We start from the raw sequence: 24,797 nt of genomic DNA, 5'->3' as shown, positions 1-24,797 counted from the left end.
AGAAAGTGTCACTTGTCTCAGTGCCATCTGTCTGGCAGATCACTTCCCCTTAATGTCAGCAGGCCCCCCAAAATATACCATAAAATATACCATGACATCAGCATTGAACAGCATGTTTACCCTGTAAACCAATGATATGACCCCCCCGAGCCCCCACATAATCTCCGCCCCACAGATTCTTGTCCCGACCCCCCAAAAAGATACATCATTGCAGATAAGAGACAACAAAATGACACCATTAAAAGTTCACCATCAAAATGTACTAAAGGTCTGAGCTCACCAAACACAGGACTGGACTGACAGAATTTAAAGGAGGAAAACAAAGAAAGAAAAAAAAACAAAACCTAAAACGAGGAGGAAGAATAAAAATAAAAAGGATGTTTCTTGAGTCTCCTCCTGTCGCCCTCGCCGTGTTTTTCTTTGTAGTGGTAGCAGTGCGCAGGCCGCATGCACCCGGAGTTCACCCAGAAGAAACACGGCGAGGGTCCTCGCTGGGCGGGGGTCCTCGCTGGGCGGGGGTCCTCGCTGGGCGGGGGTTGGCGCTCGCCAGATTTATGCGTCACCGGAGCGGTGGGCTCCATGTCGACCCCAGAGTCCCCGCCACACCCGGGTGAGCGCGCCAGACCGCGAAGGTGCACGTCAATGCGTCTGTGTCGATAAGGCCAGTGAGGAAAAGTAGCTTAAAAAAAAAAAAGTGATTTGTCCTTTAGAGTAGTCCTGAAGTGAATGCATAACATGTAGGCGCAAACACAGACACACACTCGCGCACACAGACACGCGCGCACACAGACACGCACGCACACGCACACACACGCGCGCGGGGAGCAGCAGTGTCACTTCATCTCTGCTCGGAGCGCCGCGGATAACGACGCAATCCTTTCTGACGCAGGGTGGAATGATGTGTGTCGGCCCGCGGGCGAAACCTGTATCTGTGTGTGAGTGTGTGTGTTTGGCTGCAGCATCACGGAGGTGGTGGACTGTCGCGGGTCCCGCTGTCGTCGTCGCGTCTCTCCGGGTCACTCGCTGTCGGACAGCGTCTCGTACTGAGACATGAGCAGAGGCTTGGGCTCCTCCTCCCAGGACCGACCCTGCCCGGGCCCCGGGCCCTGCTGGCCCCCCTGCTGGCCGGAGGACGGGGAGTGAGCAGACACCGTCCCGCTGGGGAAACGCATAATCAGCGGGTTGCAGGGGAACGGGGTCGGCGTTGAACCTGCAGGAGGCAGAGCGAGAGGAGGCGTTAGGGGGGGAGGAGGAGGGGGGGTTCGCTCGGCCAGCCACTCCAGAACCAGCTCACACCTGCAGAAAGAGGCCGGTCCTCCCAAACACGGTTGGTGAGCGGAGTGCGCCTGTTGCAGTCTCCTTCCGAGTGGACAGAGGACACCGAAGACGGTCTCTCCCCGCCGGACAGACCCGGGCCGGGGGACTTGGCCTTGCGCCCATTGGAGCGCCCGCTGCCTTTTAAGGTCTTTGTCCCACCTGCGGACAAGAAGAGGGCGGCGTCAACCTGCAGTGTCCCAAACGTGTCCTTTATTCATGGAAACACTTTCAAACCATCTGGACAACAGGTTTGGACTGATCACATCTGGTTCACTAATAAACCCCCCCTTTTTTTTTTTATATGTCTGAGAAAGTCCAACATTCAGCTTCTGGCGTTGCGACAAGTCGCCACAGTTTGTGGGTGTTGGAGTTTATCTGCTGATGGGCTCAGGTGTGTTGACTAAACCACGACTCTGCACAGCAACAAGCGCTGGAAGTTACTGTTAAAAATACTGCAACTGAAATGTTCTGAGAGGAAGAAGCAGGATCGGAGGAGCAAGTGACATTAAAATTTAGAAGCAGGAAACATGAAGCCTGTTTTCTGTCACTGCTATTAAATTGCCCTTTAATCCTGCGTGTTGTTGACGTCTTCATTTAAACAAAGAAAGGGAACGCCTACATTAAAAACACACACACAGTTTGGTTCGATCTTCATCTAAACTTCAGCAGAGCCCCCCGACATTCAGAACAAGGCAGTAACTGGTCGTCTCTAGAAAATGGAAGCTTGTTCAATATCCAGTTTAGAAAACTGGCGGCGTCTCGCTGCTTTGTTCTGAAGGTTTTCTGTGGCGGCCGCACAAGAAATTGTGCTATTTGTTTAATCTTTTTCTGTCCCAGACAACCAATCTGGACTCATCACCCTTGTAACCATGTCTATTTGCAGTTTTTATTGTGCGTCACAACAAACCTTGTTATTTTATGTAACCCAACACACTGCCAGCTCCTCGGAGGAGGATTTGACACCGGGTCACACACACGGAGTTGTGATTGAGAACTTTATGTACACTGGATCCCGAGTCTTATATTTGCCAACACACAACAGCGCTGAGTTGTTTGGTGGCTTTCTTTTTGGAGAGGAATGATTGCAATGTGTAAACATAAAGAGAACAGATCTCGCCACCAAACGTTCAACAAATTCAAATTCAAATAAAATTGAAATTATGGCTACATTTCCAAACATTTTTATTTATTGTTGATCTCATACAGACTATTTGTAATTTTAGTTTGTCAAAACGGACTTTTCATAACCAATGAAAACTGTTTTTTCTTTTTAAATTGGCTGGCGGGCTGCAATGAACTGACCAACTGATCACGTCTGACATGGAGGCTTCAGCTAGAAAACCTACAAATACTCTACATCGCTTCAGATAGAGGCAGCAGTTAGATTTGCACAAAGGTTATACACAAGTTGCATTATGAGAAAAAGTTACATTATTGATTGAAGAAGATACGAAGCAGGAAAAAAACAACAACCCGTTGCTCTCAATATTGTATTCAAACAATTAGAATGCGTGTTAACTTGTGGCAGATCAGAGTCGTCAGATCAGTCAGACCTTGTGAGAACGAGTCGTCGCCCCGTCCGTCAGCAGAGTTCATGGTGTTAGCAGCGCTGGAAGGGGAACGTTCTTCCGACTCGTCGTATTTGCCCATCAAGGCCTTCCTTATTATGGCCTCCAGGCCGATTGAGTTGCCCGGAGCCTCTTGTACGGGGTGGCTGCGGACACTCACTGGTCCTGTGGAGGAGAGCACAGTCAGGAGGCGCCACAAGAAGCAAGACCAGTTTGGGGGGGGGGGGGGGGGGGGGGGGGGGGTACACAACCAGCGTCGGATTGGGAATTAAAATACTGAAAACAAGGGCAAAAGAATGAGGTCATGAAGTGTGAAGAATGGAGCTCAGTGACACACTTTCACCTCCACAATATGAAATCCGAGAGAAAACGTGGCGAGAGCACAATTGCCACATGTGTGAGTCACTGGAGAACGTATGAGCTGGCAGTGACTAAAGAACGCCCACATGATTCACTGCGATGGTGAATCAACTTCAATACATATTTTCACTATTTCAGCAGTCTGATATCGCTTCACACCGTTACTCACATCCCTGTATCGACCTGCATTAACGAGGCGTTTCAGAATTTACTTTCTTGGCCGACAAAACAAGCTTGAGATTGGAACTGTACTTATTTCCCTTTCACCAGCTGATAGTGTGCCGACGGCCCTGGTCCTCCCAGGAGTGAGCATTTCGGTGAAGCACTTTTTCTTTGTTCCTGAAATGATCATCACATGTAGTCTTGGGGCCGCAGCTCAAATAGAGAGCAAGTTGAGCGTCATCCAATAGCAAACGCCGAGGCGGCCAAGCACATTGCAGGGCAGCCGTCAACACTGGGTGTGTCAATCATACACGTGTGAATGTGGCCAAAGGCAAAGTGCGTCCGGTCTGGTGAAAGCACTGGAACCAGATCACCTGACTTGACGTGTTTTTATGAGGAACCTGAGCTGCATCTTGTATGTTGTCGGCATTAAATTCGTGGTACTTTGTCTCAGCCACAATAAAATGTCCTTATTGTCGTTTACCGACATGTTTTGTCTCAGAAATAAAAGGTAAAATAATGTATTATGGAAGTACTTAAATATGGATGTGGTTACCTGCAGTTGTAGATGCTGGCATATTGAAGATTTCTGTTCCTGGCTGACCAGCATCTGAAATACAGCACATGGCTCCTTTTTAAAGATCTGGACATATATTTCATCATTATTTCAATAAAATCACAGGACGAGTTGGGGAGTGTTATACTAGAGCGAGTCCAACTCACTGAAATCACTGTCGTTTCCGACTACGGTCATCTTCTTGATCATCTCCTGCTTCTTGGACTTGACGATGGCCGAGGTGCTCTCGGTGAGCTTGCTGAAGAAGGCTGGAGGCTGGGAGGTGTTGGGGGGAGAGCGGGAGCCCATCCTGCAGGAGGCACAGCGGCACCACATCAGCGATCACACCACCGTATAATGACCACACCACTGTTCTGTTCCCATAGTTCATACTATGTTGCTTTAATCCAACTTGGCTTAATGGTTAACTCTTTACATGGCTCTCATGAAGATATTTCAAAGTGGACAGTCTCAGCCTTTTGAAGAATCTCCGGAAAAAGAGTAAAGCTTCACCAAATCGCATATTTCTTGATTTATAGATTTAAAACATGTCTGATTGGGATATTTACTTTTCTTGTTGGGTTTTGCAAGAGATTACAGGACCTTGTTGACACATTTATTACTGTGTAATACAACACTGCCCTACAGATTTTAAATGAAAGCATCCTACGGTTAAAGCGGCAGTGTTTCGGCATCATAAGGCAAATTCTAAAAACTCTTAAAAAGCTGCTTCTTTTTCCCCCTATGTCTATTGTGATTGTCTTTTTTTTTTAGAAGAAGAAGAAACGGGAAGGAAAGCAGGCTATCAAATATGGTTGATAAATATCTGTATGCAAAGCTTAAGAATAAGCCTAAATAATTAAGTACATTATACATTTTTTTTCCCCTTTCTCTTTGTTTTCCTCCTTTAAATCCTGTCAGTCAAGTTCAACCATCCACTCCTGCAAATTGTGGGTGTTCCTCCATTACCGTCGTCTCTCCTGCACAGCAGTGTAACATTCATGGCATATCTCCCCGTTAAGGTAATTTCTTAGTAAAGTAACATTTTATTTCATGTTTGACGAATGAGTACTGAAACTGTTGCAACACTAAAACTCTTTGGCAGAACAAATTTGGGCGAAACACTAATATGTAGCAGAGATGCAATCAGGTACGTAGTGTAATATGGCCTGAAGATCAGGGCTGTGAAAATGACCGACGCCACAAATATGTGACAACCAGTAGTGACTGGGTGGAAATGAGCAGAAAGCGGCAGGACAAAGTGCAGGAAATGGTCACAGTCCATAAAACGAGGCTAAAGAAGACACACAAGCTTGTGACAGCTCCCGTATCTCGGCGAGAATGAATCCAGTGTTTCACAACTGGGACAGAAACTTAATTTCTTCGCATGAATCTGAAGTTTGGATGCCGGGAAGGAAACAGCAGCCAATGGTCGATCGTTCCCAGAGAGCGAGAGAGAGAGAGAGAGAGAGATGGATAGATAGAGAGAGAGAGCTGGCAGTGTCACTCCTGATAAAACAAGGACACACTCTCACAGTGGCAACCATTGACCACCACTTCCTATCTGACTGGCCCTGTGTTTTGTTGCCAATCCTCAGAAACTAGACGAGAGGAAGCCAGAAGCCCCAGGAGGCCAAACCTTTGGACGTTGTTTTAACAACACAAATAAACGAGATGATTAAGGCCAGACTTTGTTTGAATACTGGAAAATATTTGACTCGAGCTTGACTTGATTTCCAAGGGATTTCTGTGAATTGGGTCAATAATAAAGCCGAAGGCTTTACCCTTGCTCCCCCTGCTCGCTGGAGTAGGACGACCCTCCCTGGGCGTCGTTCTCAGAGTTGGCTCCAGCCGGGGACACTGGTTCGATGCCATCATTTGAAAGACTGACGGGTGATGTCTTGGACTGGAGGGGAGAGCTGGAGAGGACACACGCACAAGGACAACGCAACGTAAACAACATGGTGATCTCCATTACGTTGCACCGACACTAATAATACATATCCCAGTCTCTGCTGGACGCAGGATGGAGATCACCTGCACGTCCAATTCTTACCGGTCTCTGATTCGTTCCCCCTCAGAGTAGCGGGACCCCTGGGCAGACTCCTGTGACGTGGGTGGGGGCTGGGAGGCACTGGGTGGACGGGTCAAGTCCAGGATAGGCGAGCCGTGGTAGCTCTGCTGCTGCTGCCTGGTGTAGTCTTTAGTTATCACCTCCTGTTGGCGAAAACACTCGTTTACGTCAGACGTTACACAATAGCATGTGGTGTAAATACAAATCCCGGGGTTTCAATTTGCATCATTTATTGTCTTTTACAATTTGTTCATCGCATTACTTCAACTTGTTAAGTTTCACTGACATCACAACACCACCGTGACAAGATGATCACTTGAAATCAGGTTGATTTATCTGGACATTTGTAATGCTGTATCGAGTGTGCTCACGCTGATGTGCTGTGCCAAGGTGACCACCCTTTGGCTGCCTTTGACGCAGGGGGACGGGGGCTGTTGGCCTGGAGACAGTCGCTCCTCAGACGGAGGGCGGTACAGACCGTGTGGCTGAGCAGCTGAGAGTTGCATCCAAATAACACACACAACACACAACACACACACACACAGATGGAGGGGAAAGAAAATCCCATCCGCACAGGTAAAAATTAATCCAGATTGCCAGTTTGAGGTGACACAATGAAAAACTAGAACATGTCCTGAGGAAAGCATGCACTTCTCAAACGTGTGTTCATCCATCGACACTTAAAGTGGATGTTCATTTGACACGTTTCATGACACATGAAAGCACAAAGGGCAAGCTTTCCTACAGAAACGCTCCAATATGCATGTCTGAGTGTTTGTGAGACAAGTTACTGTAGATCTCTTCTTTATTTTTAGCATGTACTCTGCATACTTCAAAGAAAGAGCTCTGACCAGAAATGGTGCTATATTAGTCTGGTTTTGCTTCAGTGGCTTAAAAATTAGGAAGTTCAAAAGTCACATCGTGTCTCACAGAAGACCACGGCTAGGTAAGACTATTAAGAGACGATGATTCCAGTCATACTGTCAGCGTACTGAAGCAGCATGTCTGCAGACCGACTTGAAGCCCATTTCCAGCCTTTTTCCTTTGTGTCATGTCTCACTATGTGTTCTATTACACAACACTTGCACTGCGGTACATGTGAGAAGAGGATGATGTAAGATGAGTGTGTGTGTGTGTGTGTGTGTGTGGAGGGGGGGGGGGGGGGGGGGGGGGGGGATAAACTGTATGAGCTCCCAGAGAGGACTCGTCCCCCCACCCCCCCTAGGGGTTCAGGCAAAAAGATGCTGTGGTTTTTGTTGTTAGCTAGCAACAACATATCTTTTTTTTTGTGAGGCACATCACAACAGTCTGCAGTCTACAATGAGGTGACAACCCACTTATCTGTTCAGAGGAGCATGTTTTCTATTTACTACTGTACGTTCGAGAACATTGGCTCACATTTGAACTCAGCATGCAGTTGTCACTTGCCCTGAAGCCTGCTACAATATACAGATGTGATACATTGCTCTACAAGAAGAAATCAAAAGAACAAAAATCACATTCCAAATGACAACCCCCCCCCCCAGAGGCTTGATTGAGAGAAATGTGTTGAGCGTTTGGCGTGTGTGAAGAACGAAACAAAGAGAAAGAAAACAAACCAAAAAAAAATCTGCATAGATTACAGTGAGCCATAAACGGGGACATGCAAAGATTTGGAGGGTCAGAAGCTGTAGTACCCCCCTCCTCCTGGAAGGCTGAAGTCTTTGCCACTTTCTTCACCATTTCTCCTTCGCAGCACTGGTTCACTCTGGGACCCCAGGGAGTGACTATGTTGGCTGCTAAAGCTCTTCATTACGTTTTAAAAAAATAAATAAAGTGAAAAAAAAAAAAAAAAACAACAACCTTTGGACCAATTGTCTCTTCTTATTTTGTCATCTGGGTTACATTTGGTTATTGCAAAAAAAATACAAAATAAAAAAAAAAGTATCCCAGCACAATGTGTTTCAAATAGGGCTTTTACTGGAAACATTGCCTCATAAGAGATGCAGTACAGAAGCACAGCCACTGCATTCATGAAGTCCACATGTGTGAGTTATGCCCTCATGCACGTGGTAAAATATTCTGTTTAACGTAAGCAGCCGAATGGGAGGGAGGAGGGGTGCCACATGTTCAATTCAAGTCACGTCTTCTATGAAAAGCAAATGATAAGCAGCAAAGGATGCTTTGCCTTAATGTCCCACAAGCTATCTTAAAGGACACCTCGGATCTTCTTAAAGAACAACTTAATTGTCGGCCAGTAAAATTGAATCTATCAATGAAACATCAAGCTGCAGCTACTAATTTAGTGTCAGCCAGTCAAGGTCCAATTTGGAAAGGCTTTTTATTATCGTTTTCCAGGGGGCACCCTTGGTGATCTTTAAGTTTGTGAAGAAGAAGAAAAATTTAAAAATAAAACTGGGAAAAAGAGCAAAATTATAGCATTGAAATAAAAAAAAAAAATAAAAAAAATGTAAATGAATTGGGCTGATTTGAAAATGCCAATCACCACAGCGTGCAAAAGGCCACAGACTGACGGGGGAAGGTCTGGGTGATGAGGGGGACCCTGGGATCCAGAGCGTCTTACCATCAGTGGCGCTGCTGGCAACAAGCGAGCCCGTCTCTGGCATCCCCGTTTCACAAGAAATTTGATGCATAATAATCGCGTTTATGAAGTTGGCCGCAGTCATGGTGGTCTTACCGAGTGCTCGGAGCTCTTGTTCCTGAATGGACATCGGTTTGTTTTGAGTCTTTTCCCTACTAGGTGTGCCGCTTTCTCCGCGGCCAGGAGGGTTATCCGACTGGGGAGGCAGCAGGTGTGGGGGACGGCTTGTAGCCGAGGAATAAGAACCAGGGTAAAGTCCTCCCGGGCTGAGGCTGGACAGCTTGGGGTCAGATTTACTGGACGACCCGTGCTGGTCCTGCACATGTTTAGGGAGACTTCCCCTGTTTTTGCTTCCGTCACGACTCTGTTCTTTGGCTACACTCGAGTCCATGGCAGGTGGGTAGCCATCGGGGGCCACACCTGTCCTTTGGGGGTGGCCAGGGTAAACTTGGTAGCGGGACGACCCGGGGGGCATGGACCTGGCGGGACAAAGCAAACAGTAAATACCAAAGGATTTTGTTTTGCGTCTGCATTTGTGTATTAATAAAGCAGAGCGAGAAGCCAATTTACCGCAACACCGACGAGCCAGAGTGTTCGCTGATAGACAGGCTTTTGCCCCCAGTGTTGTGCAGCACACTTGGCCTCTGCTGCACGTTCTCCTGGGTCCGTGGGGACACTGGGGAGTGCTGGTGGCTGTATGATTGGGAAGAGGGTCTCACACTGCTGCAGCTACTGTTCGCCAAGCTGTGCTCTGTACCTGAGGAGCGCAGACAACATACGTTCAGACTAAAAACGCCCATTCCTTCTTCTCTGCAGCCAAAATGCAACTTCATGGCTGTTGAGTGACTTTTGCGGACAGAAATGATCAGACGATAGAAACAGTCTCCTCCACACCTGGTCTCCAGATGGGCGCATGCTCCACGTTTCCCAGAGATCCGCCCTTCTCCCTGTCGCGCTCTCGATCTCTGTCTCTCTCCCTATCGCGGTCCCTTTCCCTTTCGCGGTCTCTCTCCCGCTCCCTCTCCCGGTCCCGCTCGCGCTCCCTCTCTCGCTCCCGCTCTCTGTCTCTCTCCCGCTCCCGCTCCCTCTCCCTGTCACGTTCACGGTCTCTTTCACGCTCGCGCTCTGACGATGACGAGCACTGCATCTTGTTCATGTGAGACGAGCCAACTGCAAACGAAAAAAATAAAAGGAAACATGGTGAAAATGGTGAGGGGGTGATGCGTTCCATCTGTTGCTGGCTTTGCTGGAGTCAAGCCGCACCGGGAGAGATGGGGGAGGTGGTGTAAGGCCTGCCGGGGAAGGTGGTGCTTGTCCCGGGGATGTACGTGATGCGATCCATTGGGGAGCCGGCTGCCCCTGCAGAGGGAGGGACCAGGACAGGTAAGTGTGGCACCTGAGAAAGATCGATGATTCCTGGGGGACAGAGAGAAAGAAGAAGAGTCAACATCAACCCAACGCCGGGTCTGAATGTGGCTGGTGTTGGGAACAAAGAAAATATCAGATTATATCAGGAGACTTCATTTAACTCTATAAGCAAACTTTCTTTTTCTCAGTGGTGAACCAAACTGATTGGGTTTAAAGAGGTGAAAAGCCATGACAAGAAAAACACCATCTCTAACATGCAATCACGTACTAACACAAAGTGAAGAGAACACTGAATTAACACAAACAAATGGGAACAAAAGGAGTGAATGATAGATGCTTGAATGAATACAATGTAAAAAATAAATAAATAAATAAAATACCTGCAAAAATTCAGCTTTAAGGCAAAGGTACTGATGATTTATGCAAGACGCTGTGAATACTTTCACTTTTGGTCTGCTGATATGTGCATCTTCAATACATGACAGCGGAAACCAAACTGACTAACTGCCACAACTTCAAGTCAACACAAAGTAAATACTCCGGAGAGTAATAACAGCTCAAAAAGTGCTGAATGACTTCACTGCAGCCTGATACTGCAGGCTGGCTGCCTGTAATAATCACATCACTACGAATGCATTACCCAGCTGATGTGCAAGCTGAAACACATGGTCAAGTTGGCTGGAAACAGCCTGCACTTCATATTTCAGCATGCAGGTGCTTCTGTTATTGAATACAATCTAGGCAACATAAACCCAGCTGTCGTTCCCTCACGGTAAGTGCTCTCAGCCAGCTCCACCTGTAGGTGTAGCACACTTGACAGCCTATAAAGCCGAAGTGCCCAACAGCCGTGTAACCGAGCGCCGCTCAGACTCAAAGTCAGTGAGCCTTACCGCGTGGGGCTGCAGTGTAGGGCAGGGGAAGGGGCTGGTCTCGTGGAGTCAGGCCCCTGAGCAGGTCTGAGCGCTGGGCCGCCATGGCGGCCGCTGCCGGCCACTGGTGCATCTGCTGAGAGGTGATGTAGTCGTTGAGCAGCGTCTGGCGATTCTCCAAGGCCGCGGTGTCCGGAAAACCACGGATGAGGTAGGGGTAGGGATGAGGGTAAGCTGGGTTGGGGGTGAGGTGGCGAGGCAAGTAGTAGGCGGCTGTGTATGGAAAAGAACAAGCACCTGTGAAAAATCGGACAAACTAAACAATTAAACAAAGGTATAGTAGGCAGGAAATATCTTTTTGACTTTGAAGGCATTTCTTTTCCTGGTGAAAGTTATTTTCAAAACTAAAAGGGGGAAACATAATGAGGCAGATAAAGGTTGTTTGAACTGCTTTGTGGCCTATCTATATATCTCACTGGTGTTTTCTGCCTCTACTTCAACACATTGGGTTCAAATTAAAGGAATTTCTTAAAATTCGAATAAAACATACAATAAAAAAATGCCTTAAGATGAATGTTTTGACGAGGGGAAAAAATACTCCACATCTAACGAGAGATTCATTCAGATCTGACGTGCTGTAACAATAGGCGGACGGTAAAAGTGTTTGTTTGTGTGACTTTCATGATGTTCTTTTTAATCAACGTGTGAAACTGTACTCCTGTACCTGGATCAATGGGGATGCCACGGGGCAGTGCTGCAGGATCGAAGGCTATGGGGATCTGCCGGTAGACGTCCGAGGCTCCGAGGCCCTGCAGCAGACGCTCGTACGCCTGCGGGTCTGTGACGCCAGACAGCGGCGATTTGGTGGCGCTCATCTCTCTGGGGGTCGGTGTGGCTTTGCGTTCCTGAGGCGGATTCTTGCTGGGACCTGGAATGAGAAGGAGAAAACCGAATTAGCTATGCAGCCTGCGAGGGGTGAAGGATTCCCGTTTGAAATTATTTGAACCAACGTCTATAACAATTGTAAAAACGTCCCTAAAACCAGGAGCACTCGATAAGAAGTGAGTGCGAGCCAATGCATTTTGGAGATGCACTCACCCTCGTGCTGCCTTTGGCTTGGCTCCCTGGACAGTGGCGAGCCACGATGCGAGGGACCAGGGTAAGAAGTCCTTAAGTTGCCTTTGTCATCGTAGCCGACCGGACTATGGTGCGCTTTGCCTCCCTGCTCGGACCCCAGCGTGTGCGGAGAGGCGTGAGCTATGGGGCTCCCTGTGCTGACCACAGCACTGGGCCGGCCTTTAGGTGCCTCGTCATATCGCCCCCTCTCCGGCCGCATCTCCAAGTGGGAGGGTGCGTTGTGGTAGGAACGCGGCGAGCTCGCTATGATGGAGCGGACGTCGTGGCGCTTCGACGAACCGGGCGGCTCCTGTTTCATGGATGACCCCTGCAGAGAGGCACGGCAAAGATGAGGTCTTTCCGTGCGATCGGGGGCCAAATCACCTCGACATTAGTTAGTAGCATGTGTTCACCTGTGTTATGATGCCCTCCTTAGCAGGCTGTCTCATCTCCTCCCTGGGAATGAGGTGGATGGAGCGCCCAGCCTCCTTTACTGTGGGCACGATGGCCTCTCTGCCCTTCATTGGGTCGGAAAGTGGGCCGGGCCGACAAGGTGGGGAGTTCTCTCTTTTCATCTGCTTTGCTTCCCGTAGGTAACCATCCTGAGGGTCCAAATGACGAGGAATGCCTGAAATCACAAGGATGTATTATTCTTAATTCTCATTCAACAAGATTTTGTTTTTTTCTTTCTCGCCAAGAGGAAGAAGCAGATAGAAACAAAGCTTCTAATAGGATTATATCAGCTCAGCAGAACCACCAGGGGATGTAAGACATACTACATCTAAAACCATCTCCAGTCAATATGAATTAACATGCTGAGTTAACCGAGCTGTTATCAGATAGATAAATATAAAAATGAATATGGAAGCGCTGCCAGTGGATGACTTCTGGTAAGATGATTTGCTTGTTGAGAGGAACAAAGGCTGTTTTGGTCTGTGATCAATGAGTCAGCACACAGATCATGCGCTTTCAGAGAAAGCCTCACAACCGGAGTGCACGGAGATGGATAACAGAGTTACTGGACAAAATAACACATATATTCATGACACGTGAATGCATGATGGAATTTAAAAAAAAAAAGTCTCTTCGGATAAAATGCAAGTTACAGTTAAATTGGGTAAACATACAGCAAGAAATGTGTGGATTTGTCTTACCTTGCGAAATGGAACCACGGATGTGATGAGTATCTTTGTAGTGTGTGTGATGCGGGCTGTCCCTGTCATGTGGCATGGCTCGACCGATCAGACCTGAGGCCAAGAAGTGACACGTCAGCCAAACACTTCATCACACAACAAGGGTCAGATGTCTTTTGACGGGTTTCAAATGGCAGCAGATATGTGAAATATTAAATCAAATATGCTTCCTGTTAAGTTTAAAACACAGCGGTTGCACATCTCTTGCCTTCACAGTTGGCAGCAGACAGTGAGTCCCTAATAGGCAGTCCTCTCGAGATCCCCCCCTCCATGACGTCATACGGACGCTTCAGACCGAGCATGTCCCCCGACTGTCCTGGGCATCGGCTTTCGTCTTTGGGTGTCTGCGACGACGCGCCTACGGATGACACAGATAGTACTTTCAGTGAGCGGACGGTATTTCTAAGCGCCGCGATAATACGACTGACATCGATTAATCTTGGTGGGAAACGCCACAACCTGAACAATACTCACGGTCATATGTAAGGATATTCCCGATGAGGCCCTCAAACAGCACATTTCCTGTGGATAGAGCCTCATCGCGCTCCCGCTCTGCTCGGCTGGCGCTGCCCTCTGTGATTAGACGTGTGATGGTTCCCTTATATAGCACATCAGCTGGCGTCCCCTGTGGTGTTGAGAGGAGAAATGAGACCTGCACTTTGTCACCACAGAGTGCAGCCGCAGCCGTCCTTTATAAAAACTCATGTCTGATTTCTGATTCTGACAACAGATTAGAGCAATGAGATGGCCTCGAGTCCCAGATGGCTCAGTTAACAAGCCGCGTATTCTTTCAAACTCAACAGTTTTCAGATATGCCGTTGTGCTTCAGTGGCTCAAAAAACTAAAAATGGTGCATGTCCTCCATATACTCACAAGTTAACAGCATAGGGTAGAAGCGTTTAGAATGAATAACCTCAAGTATGTCAGGTACGGGTAATCAAACTGTGGAAGGACAGATTTAATCCAGCACTTGTAATCTGTAATCAATTAAACGTGTGCTTGGTACAGCAGATCATTGCTTTGTAAGTGAGCCTTGGCTCATCAAAGTTAATCCTCATAACATGAGCAAATGGAGGTGAAGGATCTACAGTGGTGAACTTTCTGCATTTACCTAACCTCGACTCCACCACTGCTTATATATTATTTCGTTATTGCAGCACTGTTGTTTGGCTAAATAAATAGTAGCACGGTTTATTTACTTTTTAAACCGTGGCACAAATGGCCTTTCGATCTTTAAAATAAAATATATCCAAAGAATAGTTCTTACTTTTTGTGGTGCATTTAAATCAAAAGAGGAAACACAAATGAGATTCCTGCTACTAGTGAAATGACAAGAGGTTAGAGCATGGATGCCAAATCATTCTGACAAAGGAAGGCCATTAACGAGTTATTGTACAGATCAATAACAATGCCGATCGAAAAAACAGTTCCACTACGGCTGGTGTGAGTGATTGGAAACCCTTTGCTCTTCTTTTCAGAGCTGTTGGAATGTATGTGATGCAGTAGACAGAGCCCCAGTATAGTAGACTTTGTTATATACGGAGTGTATTGAATTTATTATTTTCAAAGCAGAAAATGTGTTCGCATCAGCGCTGACATAACGGGAATCCAGCAAAGTAAACACACAAACGCTCAGCTTTGAAATACAAAGTAGTACTCCCAGAAGAAGCGGAGGTGCAATACTTGGCAACAGCAGACGACAACAGGCAGCTTTGAAAAAAAACCTTGAGTCATAACACTCGTCCATTGTGGGTGAGTCACACTTCTCCACTGCCAGGTGAGGGCAGGAGTAGATGGCTGAAAAGATACATAGTAGTGCTTAAAAGTACATTTCTAAGCTGGTCGCACCTTCTATTTTTTTTACAGACAAAACTGTGGAAAGCCACACTAGTAAAATTTGCCTAATGGCGGGTTTCTGTTTACAGGATCAAGTGGCACTAAAGCAGATTGCATCTTCTCGTAAAGATGCCGTGTCAGTGACACGCGGGCAAATACTCATTGATGTAGGAGCAAGTTAAACAAATAAAGCTATCTCCCCTATCACTGTGACAATCATTCACTTATCTGTTACTAATTTACCATGTTGGACGGCAGCCTCCTCGACACTTTGTCATCTGCATGCCAGTTGGATGTGATATTACAGTGGGCAGGCATATCAATGACCTGCATTTGCCAGGATTGAGAGTAAATAGATGAATAAAAGCGGGAACATGCGCGGTACAGTGTGTACCTGTTGCTAGGGTGACTGGGCCACTCAGAGCTGTGGTTATGTCACAGCAGCAGGGAAATCCAGCAGCTGCAGCACTTGGCTTGCCGCATGACCTCTCACCAGCGCCGCTGCTCTCTCTTTAATCACAAGTATAATGCTCAGATGCAGGACGGCTGCTGAATGTGACTTATGGGCTTTGTGCCGCATGGTCAGAGGCCAGTGGCTGCATCCATATGAACGGCACGAACATTTACCACTGGGAGAATTGATTGTACTTAGAAATGATTGACTTCAATCTGGCCACATCACACCACTCAGCTACCATAATGCGACGGCAAACACTGGGCCACGTCGCACGGAACGGATATTTTCTGCGGCTGACAATGACGGACAAATTAAAAGGCCACCTGTCAGGTTGACAAATTAGATCAACGAGAGCAGATCTATACGCACAATCACCCGTCATGTGGCGGCAATTAAAACCATCAAAAAGGAGGTGAAGGTTAACAAAGTAATGTGTTACGTAAATATACTGCTGCCATGCAGAACTAAAAACATCTGTGTCAAATGATCATGTGACACACTTGCGAGGAATTGTTATAACATTTGAAAGTGATATCAGGTAATAAACTGATTATTTAGATGAATGGAAAAATGCAACAATGTTTAACCAGATTACATGTTCAAGGCATGGCTATTAATCTATTACATTATAGGAATGATGGTCTCCCAATATAATCCAATAATATAGAACCATGCCGAGATGTAAATGCATTTCGGAAGTATAGGAAACACAATTGTATTCTTTTTTACAAGACTGTCATTCAGAATGACATCAAGAAGTCTAGCGCCACCCGTAGGCCTTACTTAACCTCAGATACATACCCCGTGCCTGTGCCAACCCTACACAGAGGCCAATTCCGCAACTGACTGATTCAGATGAATTTCAGAGGTTGTGCAGAGGTTCTCCAAATAAAAGGGGAAGAGGCCTGTTTGCTGGGCTGTCTGTTATAACGCAACACTTTAACTTGAGTGCTGTCAGCAGAATATTCAGCGTGCACACACGCAAAGAGATACACACTTGTTCGCACAGGCATGAGAGTTGCCACAGCGGTAATTACTGGAAGCTCTGTTACATTGAGAGTAAAGTAACGAAAACGGGAAATGTCTGTGCATTACATCATAATACTGACTGAGGATTTGTAATTTAGAAAGAAATTGCTCAGATGATAAAATGCACTGAAAGCAAGTCTAGGTCAACTGGCATCTTCTCAATCTACAGTAAATGGTCAGGTCAAACGTACCAACCTACTATGAAAGACCCAGCATATGCAGTCATAGGCTGAACTGGGATCAGCAGGACGGACTCTTGACATGTCAGTGTGGGTCAAAGTGCACATATATTGCAGAAGAAATGTATACATTGCAGTGTATTATGTCCGCATTCATTCTGGTTAGAACTTTTAAGCAACCGCTTCCATGACGACCCGGCAAGCCTTATGTTCTCGTCACAAAATGAATAGTGCCATGTTGACGTGGCTAACGGGCTTAACCCGAACACGTTGTGGAGCTCGGCGAACCATGTTTTACTTTTCTACCTCATGGCTCAGTTTGATTTAATACACACACACTCTGGGAACTTCTCAACAAAGCAAGCCTATCAGTTGTTCATAGTTGAAGATTAAGTTTAAGTGAAAGCATCAAATCTCGGTTAAGCTCCAGATTGGCCGCAATTGTTCAAATTATCATTCGCCCCGTTTATTCATAGGTACTTAAACAACAATCCACAAAGCAAAGCTCAGCATATTTCCAGCTTCATTAGCTCAAACCAAATGAACAAGAGGCACTTTCTGGATGCCCTGTTATAGATATTTTTTCACACCACACCATCACAGCATCAGAGTGCAACTTGCAAATGGGTAGCCACACTTCAGGCCAGCTCCCCTGCTGCAAAGCACTTGGCCCCAAAACTTACCTGGTCCAACCCTGAAAAACTGCATATGGAAAAGTCCCCAAGCTGGGTTTCTCCTAAATATTGTATGACAACTTTAGGAAAGGACACACTTCAGTAGCATGAGTTTACCTGAGTAATGGAGCCCCCTCGGTAGGAAACTGCAGAATCTGGATGCATTCTGGTCCCTGGAATGCCCTTAGTGATACTTCCCCCCTGAACAGCTGGAATTGAAGCTATAAATACAACAAGAAGTGAAAAAAAAAAACAAATGTCACCACAATAAAGTTGGTTGTCCAAAAATCGGTGAAACTGAATGGAAAGCACACGTGTACTTCTGCAGCTTTAGGTTCGAGAAGTTCACCTTATAATATGAAAATCTAACATGAACATAACTTTGCTCAGCCACACAACTTTATATTGATGAAAGGCTTCCTGTGCAGAGATGTGGGCAGTTGCTCCTGTTCTTCACTTCCTTCCGAGCCCTGCCAGATTAGATGAGCGTCAGTGGACTCAACTCCCCACTGATTTTCAATTGAGATTTAAGTCTAGTCTGGGTCACTCAAGTACACTCAGAGACTCATCCCCAAGTCACTCTGGCATGCTCCTTGCTGCGTGCCTCGGGTCACTGTCATGTTGAGAAGGTAAATCTTGTCAGCATGACAGTGCTGGAAAAACAAAATGGGGGAAAACTAACGGTTTTGACTGTTGTTTCAGGGCATGAAACAGCCTCTTGATTGATGTCAAACATCTAATTGTTTTTAAGTTAAAGTTGCGATGGGAGAAAGGAAAATGAGAGAAAAGCTTTCCACAGGATACACAGGATTGTTTCTTAGCCTCTAAAAAGGAAAAAGGCAACAAAAAAAAAGAAAAGTGGAGGAAACACTTTAATGGTAATTTAGGAGACACCCACCACGTCCGCCATCGTGAGGGCCCCCCTGAGCCGACATGTTCTCAGCCTGGGAGGATGAACTGTGAGGAGACAACTGCTCCTGTTTTACCACAGGAAACGAACCTGTTGTGGCACAGTAAAGAAGAAGAGGCCATAGTGAGAAAGACGCGTGCGTAGTGGGACAACCAGGTATTGATCGGGTTGGTTCAGATGATTCCCGGCCAATCAGAAATAAAGCGGAGTCACTTTTTTACTCACCCATTTTCCTCTGATCCATCCAAGGTAACCCTATTTGAGAGGACGGCATCTTCGCATGCTCCAAACCATGAGCTGGACTGTGCAACTGCACTGGTGTGCCCTAAGGGAGCACACACTTCGTCAGGACTGTAATCCAACCCATGCATAGCTGACTACGTGCACCCAAAAAAACTCCAGACAGAAGATTTGCCACCGTCTGAAAGCTTGAGTATTTTTGTGTCGGGGTATACCTGAGTGATGGAGCCTCCGGGCTTGCTGGAAGAAATGAGGGGCGGAGGCTCTGGCATGAGGGGTCTCACTGCTGCGAGCCTTCCACTGTCCTGTGGCAGACCGCTGAGTGAAGGGTGGCCTCCCGGCTGGAACGCTGCGAGACAAACGAGAGGTAAACATTTACTGTCCATCCTCGTTGAAAGTTAATGAACTCCTTGCGTTGCATACAATCTTTCAAGGCCACTCACAGCTGAAGTGGAGCAGGTGCTGGTCCTGGCTGATCTTGGCCATGTCTCGCGGGGACATTGGGTAGGGGGAGAGGACTGGTCGACCCAAGTTGGAGGGCCTCAGGTCATCGGGCCCCAGCGACTGCTTCTTGGCTTCATCGTGTGGTGAGAACGCTCTGGACTTGTCTGAAAATAATTAATACACAAACCGTCAGCACCAAGCCGCAGTAATCCGGGAAGCCGCTCATTGCTGTTGACACAATCAACACAGACCCCCCTCCGTGCCACCTCCCAGTCACAGTGACGCACCACTGAATTAATACCAAACACAAAAAACTAAGGGTAAATATTTAAACTTCACAAGTGAAATCCAGCCGGTGTGCCAAAGTGTGATTAGAAAGACGCAGGGTTAAAAGGCAATGGGTGAGTCCACCTAATCTCTTCAGGAAGGTTAAGTAAGCGCCTCCAGTTGCTTTCCAGCTTACATCGTGACAGGTTATCGCTTGCTGGCGCACAAATATATGGTGACCAAACTTCATCGTTTGCCCAGACATGTTTCTTTTCACATCCTGCCCCCTTTTTTTTTTCTTGATATCAGTTCATAAGAATGTCTAGTTTTCATTTTCATTTTTCAAGGCCTGTAATTAAGCAGATTGACTCCCAAGAAGTAAATTTGAGTAACAATCAAAGTATTGTGAGGCCGTGCCAGGTGTCCTCGTTTCTGGGAAATCACAAAGTGGTTAAGCTTACACAAATACAAAAAAAAATGTGTCTCAAATTTGTGTCTATGGGCATTACCATGTGACCGAGTGATTTCCTTCTCTTGAAATGAATGAAAAACTGACGCAGTTTAGATTCAAGAGCCGCTGCTTGAATCTGAGAGCACAATGCATGGCCTCTAACAGTCCAGTGGAGACTCATCTCACACGTGCTCACAGTAGGTGCACCGCAGTAAACTATATTCCCTTCTGGGTCAGTAGCAATACCAGATCATTCATCAGTTCCCTCTTCACGAGTGTCCCAGAAACACTCGAATACCCTAAACACTTGAGAACGCAGATTCAAGGTTAGCGCTTGTAGCAAGGACCAACTAAGTTAAACTAGATCACGCGCTTCTATAAAAGCCTTTTTCACAGGATAACATTAACCAAGTTTCTCATAATCTCACTGTTCTTAACTTTATAATCTTACAAACCTTTAAAACGGATTATCCAACGACGTGGACAAAATGCAGTGGAAAAATAGCACGTTTACAGGAAATTTTGTATAGAACTAGAACTAGATCTATAGCAGCTTTACTCTGTGTGTGAGAGACATGTGTACACATAGCACCACTATATTTTACACCTACATCCGTTACTGTATGGTGCTAACTATCAACATAATGAGGTGGTAACTTTTCAAGGACAGTTTAAATTCTGTGCACTCAAACTTAAGCATGCCTCAGTAATCAGCAAAAATAAAATCCAGCATGGCGCATTGTTAGCAAACAGAAGTATGTCTGTAGTGAAGGAGGAGCGCGTACCATCCTTTTCGCTGGTGGAGGGGCTGCGTGGGCGAACACGGGGGCTGCTGCTGTGAAGAACATCCCTGTCTCTGTCTGCCTGCAGGGGATAAGGCTGCTGTTTGCCTGGCTGGCCTGAGAGATGCTGCTGTTTGCCCTCCTGAGAGGACTCCCCATGAGCCATGGTGATCTGCTGCTGGTACAGTGCCAGGGCGTGGGGGGGCAGACCCGCCTTCCCACCTCCACCACGCTGGCTGCCCTGCACCGAGGCGTCGGGCATCTGCAACCACGGGACAAGAGAGAAAATGAAAAGGTTGCATACATGCCGCCTGCATAACACAGGCCCAGCCTCCTGCCTGGTATGTGACATATGCTGAGCCACATACAGTATCTGATCAACATGATAGCTATTAAGCGTCTCTTGTTTCTTGGTAAGCTAAAGTTTCCCTAATGACTGGCATCTCATTTCGTCTCCACAAAGCAATCAGTCCCATCATCTTCCATCTGGTTGACTTATCTTATACAAATATGACTTAATTTAATCTGCTATACTGTCATCTCTCTAAGTGGAGAGACAGAGCCACAACAATGGAAAAGTGAGAATGTGTGCGTTTCAAGGAAACGCACACATTAAATTTCAGTTACCATCCCGTTTCAAAGACACTTTTCCAAGGATGCAAAAGCTGTGATGCTCTTCACCTCACTGTTTGTGTGATGTGAACAACCAACAGGCAACTCACGATAGGTGGTATGGCAGCAGCTCTTTGTTTGAGCTGTTTCAGGTCCATGGGCTTCTGGAGTGGGGAAGATATGACCCCGTCGTGACTGTAGTTCAGCAGGCTTGGCCGTGGAGAAGTCATTCTGCACACACGGATGGAAATAAATCAGTGGGAGTGAAGAAGCCGACCGGAGCAGAGGATGATGCCTGTACCATCTGAAGAAACACCTCAAAGCTTCACGATGTCTTCAACCATTTGAAACAAATCTGGTGATTTTATGGAGAATTTAAAGGGTACCCATTTTTTTTTTTTTTTTTTTTTTTTTTTAAAGATGAGTGGTTGTGTCTGTGTTTATTATCAACATTCCCCCCCCCGGAGGCTCATAAATCCTCACTCACAGAAAGCATTCAACAGATGGGACAAAGCAGAAATATATGGTGCGAGTGTGTCTATAATATGTGTTGACAGAAGCAAAGACTGTGGAAAAGAATTGCACGTAAAAATCCATATCCATGTCTCTCACATCTGTCGAAAGCACACAGCATACTCGGAATCACACACGGACGCAAACACTGATGCACAACCGAGCGAGAGTGTATGCACGCACGCACACACACACGCACGCACACGCACACACTCACTCACTTACTCCCTTTGTTTGCTTTGGCAGAGAGGGCAGTGTTCCCCTCAGCTCTGCCAGTACATGCAGTCTGCTGTCATGGAAAAAACTGAACAAATACCGTGCAAACAAGACTAATCACTCCTCCCACGCACTTTGACACCCATTTTTTTGTGGTTTCATTCACACATACATTACATATATATAGATATACAAATGATTTGTATATTCTCATTCAGACCCAGTGCAAACAAAATCCTCGGTTGATAGAAAAGAGCAACCTGTGGTATAGACACAAGTGGCTTGCCAAATATGGCTTCACTGCTGTACAGTGTAGCTAGGCAACTAATACCACTTCAAAACCCTCGCTGCTTTGTTTTCTAATGTCTGCTGTGGTGGACGAGAGAAGTAGAACACCTAGTAAACCACTCTGAAACAAGAAGCTCTTTGACATCAGTAATCTGAATCAGGGTAAAAGCTCAAAGATTTCAATAGGGAAGTGATGAAGGAAACACGAATTTGACATTGTTTCAAACATCAGTCTGATGGATGGATATTTTATTTTTTTTACCTGTTCTTGTCATTGTTGTCCGTCTCCTCCACTTCGTCGGCGCTGCAGGTGGCACTGGAGTCACTGTCCCCATGGGAGCCCGATTTGGCCGCGTGATCCTTCTTGGAGCTTTTGGTGGAGGCTTTGACTTCCTCCATCTCTGTTGGAGGTTTTTTATCTGCAGCATCGCTGGATGTCGCTGGCTGCAGCTGCTCCTTGCTCGACTCCCCTGTCTCAGTTTTTATCTCCTGCTTGACGACAGAGTCTACGTCCTCCTTGACTGGAGGTTTCTCATCCCCGGCCTGGCCCATGTCGGATCGGGCCTCCTCCTTGTCCGTGTTGCTGGAGCTGCCCTTTGACCTGTTGGAGCCCTCCTCTTTAGCCTTGCTGTCCTCAGAGGAGTGTGGCGAGGGCAAGCTCTCCGTGTCTGAGCTGTTATTGGCTCCACCTGGCAGACGGAGGGGACAGAAAGAAACACAGATTAGGCCTTATCCTGTAAATCATGTTATATTCCCTTGTCCCCTTTCTTCCATATTTCTTCCCCATCTCTTTCTGCTAAACCAGATTGTTCACAGTGCCAGTCTTCAGCCTAATCAGGTTTCACTGTACAATAAGGGGGAACACAAAACCAATTGGGATGATGGATGAAATCCCCTGGGGCTTCTGTGCTCTATTGTGGAAATTCGGCCCATACAGTACACTTCTATCAACATACTACAGCAGCATTTCCATGACACTTATGTTTGTCACTGCAGAGCACAACTGTTCCCACCATCGGGCTGATACTCAAAGGGGTTCACTTTTATTAAATTATATGCATTCAGGGGCCACATCTAACCCAATAAAAACACAACTTGGCCCTTGCGTCAACATTTATAACCCATACTAGGCTTCATTCTGACTTCAATTGTCAGAGGTCATATTCTAACCATGCGTTTTGTTTACACCATTGTGTTTAGCCGCCGTTGAACACTATTTCTAATGATTTGACTTTTCTAAGCCAAAAATAGTTCACGTAATACAAATGGAAAAAGTCTCCATTTAACCCGAGTCAGCGTAGCAGATCAATGCGACTAGTTTACATGGAATCAAAGTCAGCATCCACATTCGCAAGGTCAGGGCTTGAGTATGCTGCTGCAAGTGTTGTACCTTCTCCATCCTCAGGGGCTTCCTCTTCATTGCAGCTGGCTCCGGAGACCTCCATCTCCTCCTCCTCTGCTGCATATGGGGCACTGGCCTCCTCGTTCTGCAGGTTTTTGCCCCTACGGCGGGCCTTTCGCTCCTTCTCCTGGAGCAAAACAAAGCACAGGCTTAATAAAACACAGCCCCAGGAAACAAAAATCTTTAGATGCAGAACAAAATGGTGTGGCAGCATAACGGCACACCGAAGGTATAAATGAGTATAGACTGTCAGCGTTCAGTGAAGAAAATGCCGTTTTGCTTACAGTTTTCATTTTATGCTGCTGCAGAATCTCATCCAGTTTCTGCCTTTTCTTGTAGTTAAAGTAGAAGTTTTTGCACTGCGACACAGTTTTTGATCCCACCATCTTGGCGATGGCGGACCAATTCCTACCATACTGGAGAAGGCCTGGAAATAACAGACAGGAAAAAAAGAATTAGAAGACAGTTGAACAATTCCTTTCAGTTGTATAAATGATCAATACTATCCAATCTCTTTGACTGTAAAGTATGAAAGTCTGGTTGCATTGGATCAATAGCTTTAATCGTTTGTCTCTGTACAGATTAGCCTCAGCGTAGCACACAGTCCCACTCTCCCAGCAGCAGCCTGATGCCAGACACTACCTCGATGGAGACTGAGTGAGAGGGTAAAAGGAATGGGAGTGGTAGTGTGGTCGGTGGACTATCAGTCACACCAGTGACATCACTAACTCTTCCCATGAGGGTCAGTCTGTGACTTATTCCAACAGACTTTGATGTGACCCAGTTCCAAGAAACTCGAGTCTTTTACCCAGTCAACCACATGATTGTCCCTTACACTGGAGTCTACAGACACCCGCTGGGCCAGAGCCCGTGATAGATCAACCTGTCACGAAACACAAAAGTCCACATACACACACGACCGACAGTACAGTGTCCGTGCGCTAAAAACAGACATGTACAGAGGAGCTGATGTGTTACGAGCACAAGTGGGTGCAAAAGACAGATAGCGTAGAATTTGCTCCAGTGCCCCCAACCTGGAGTCTGCTGTTCGCTAAAAGCAGCTCATTAACAGTGTGTGTTGTAAGAGGCTTAGCTTACACCACCCACTTGTTTCCTGTGCCAGCCTGACAGGTCCTGGCAACAGGACAGCCTTCTCAAAAGGTTGTGGGAGGGGTGTTATTAACAGGCACTGAGCCAACACGTCTTGGGATAACCTTGGACATGGGTTCAGAGGTCTCTGCATCTCATCGCTTAATGGAGGTAGCTGGACAACAAGCAGAGCTGCGAGCCAAAGGGGAGGAAAGGACAGCTGTTTACAGCCCCGTCATTTCAA

General features: G+C 46.6%; 1 protein-coding gene across 2 annotated transcripts in view; it reads right to left on the bottom strand.

Moving 5' to 3' along the window:
- Positions 1-214: 214 nt before the first annotated feature.
- The window catches only part of ncor2 (nuclear receptor corepressor 2), an 88,589-nt gene continuing 64,006 nt past the window's right edge, over positions 215-24,797 (bottom strand). The window contains exons 18-46 of one of the 2 annotated variants that reach the window (XM_080499181.1): positions 23,749-23,891; positions 23,453-23,591; positions 22,325-22,751; positions 21,156-21,276; positions 20,437-20,695; positions 18,933-19,097; positions 18,705-18,838; positions 18,475-18,574; positions 18,238-18,339; positions 17,457-17,560; positions 13,639-13,789; positions 13,373-13,522; positions 13,126-13,218; positions 12,385-12,599; positions 11,954-12,299; positions 11,580-11,783; positions 10,877-11,152; positions 9,882-10,034; positions 9,513-9,788; positions 9,189-9,375; positions 8,715-9,097; positions 6,409-6,530; positions 6,020-6,180; positions 5,748-5,882; positions 4,131-4,273; positions 3,964-4,017; positions 2,871-3,050; positions 1,297-1,476; positions 215-1,210 (exon numbers count right to left, since the gene is read on the bottom strand). In XM_080499181.1, the coding sequence (XP_080355307.1) occupies positions 1,017-1,210; positions 1,297-1,476; positions 2,871-3,050; positions 3,964-4,017; positions 4,131-4,273; positions 5,748-5,882; positions 6,020-6,180; positions 6,409-6,530; positions 8,715-9,097; positions 9,189-9,375; positions 9,513-9,788; positions 9,882-10,034; positions 10,877-11,152; positions 11,580-11,783; positions 11,954-12,299; positions 12,385-12,599; positions 13,126-13,218; positions 13,373-13,522; positions 13,639-13,789; positions 17,457-17,560; positions 18,238-18,339; positions 18,475-18,574; positions 18,705-18,838; positions 18,933-19,097; positions 20,437-20,695; positions 21,156-21,276; positions 22,325-22,751; positions 23,453-23,591; positions 23,749-23,891 (5,297 nt within the window). In that variant the 3' untranslated portion in view covers positions 215-1,016. The remainder of the gene's footprint in view (positions 1,211-1,296; positions 1,477-2,870; positions 3,051-3,963; positions 4,018-4,130; positions 4,274-5,747; positions 5,883-6,019; positions 6,181-6,408; positions 6,531-8,714; positions 9,098-9,188; positions 9,376-9,512; positions 9,789-9,881; positions 10,035-10,876; positions 11,153-11,579; positions 11,784-11,953; positions 12,300-12,384; positions 12,600-13,125; positions 13,219-13,372; positions 13,523-13,638; positions 13,790-17,456; positions 17,561-18,237; positions 18,340-18,474; positions 18,575-18,704; positions 18,839-18,932; positions 19,098-20,436; positions 20,696-21,155; positions 21,277-22,324; positions 22,752-23,452; positions 23,592-23,748; positions 23,892-24,797) is intronic. The other variant, XM_080499182.1, reaches the window with a different exon arrangement.

The sequence above is a fragment of the Blennius ocellaris genome (assembly GCF_963422515.1).
Source record: "Blennius ocellaris genome assembly, chromosome: 7".
Lineage (NCBI taxonomy): Eukaryota > Metazoa > Chordata > Actinopteri > Blenniiformes > Blenniidae > Blennius > Blennius ocellaris.
The sequence above is the reverse complement of the archived record's forward strand: the minus strand, read 5'-3'. Positions and strand labels throughout refer to the sequence as shown.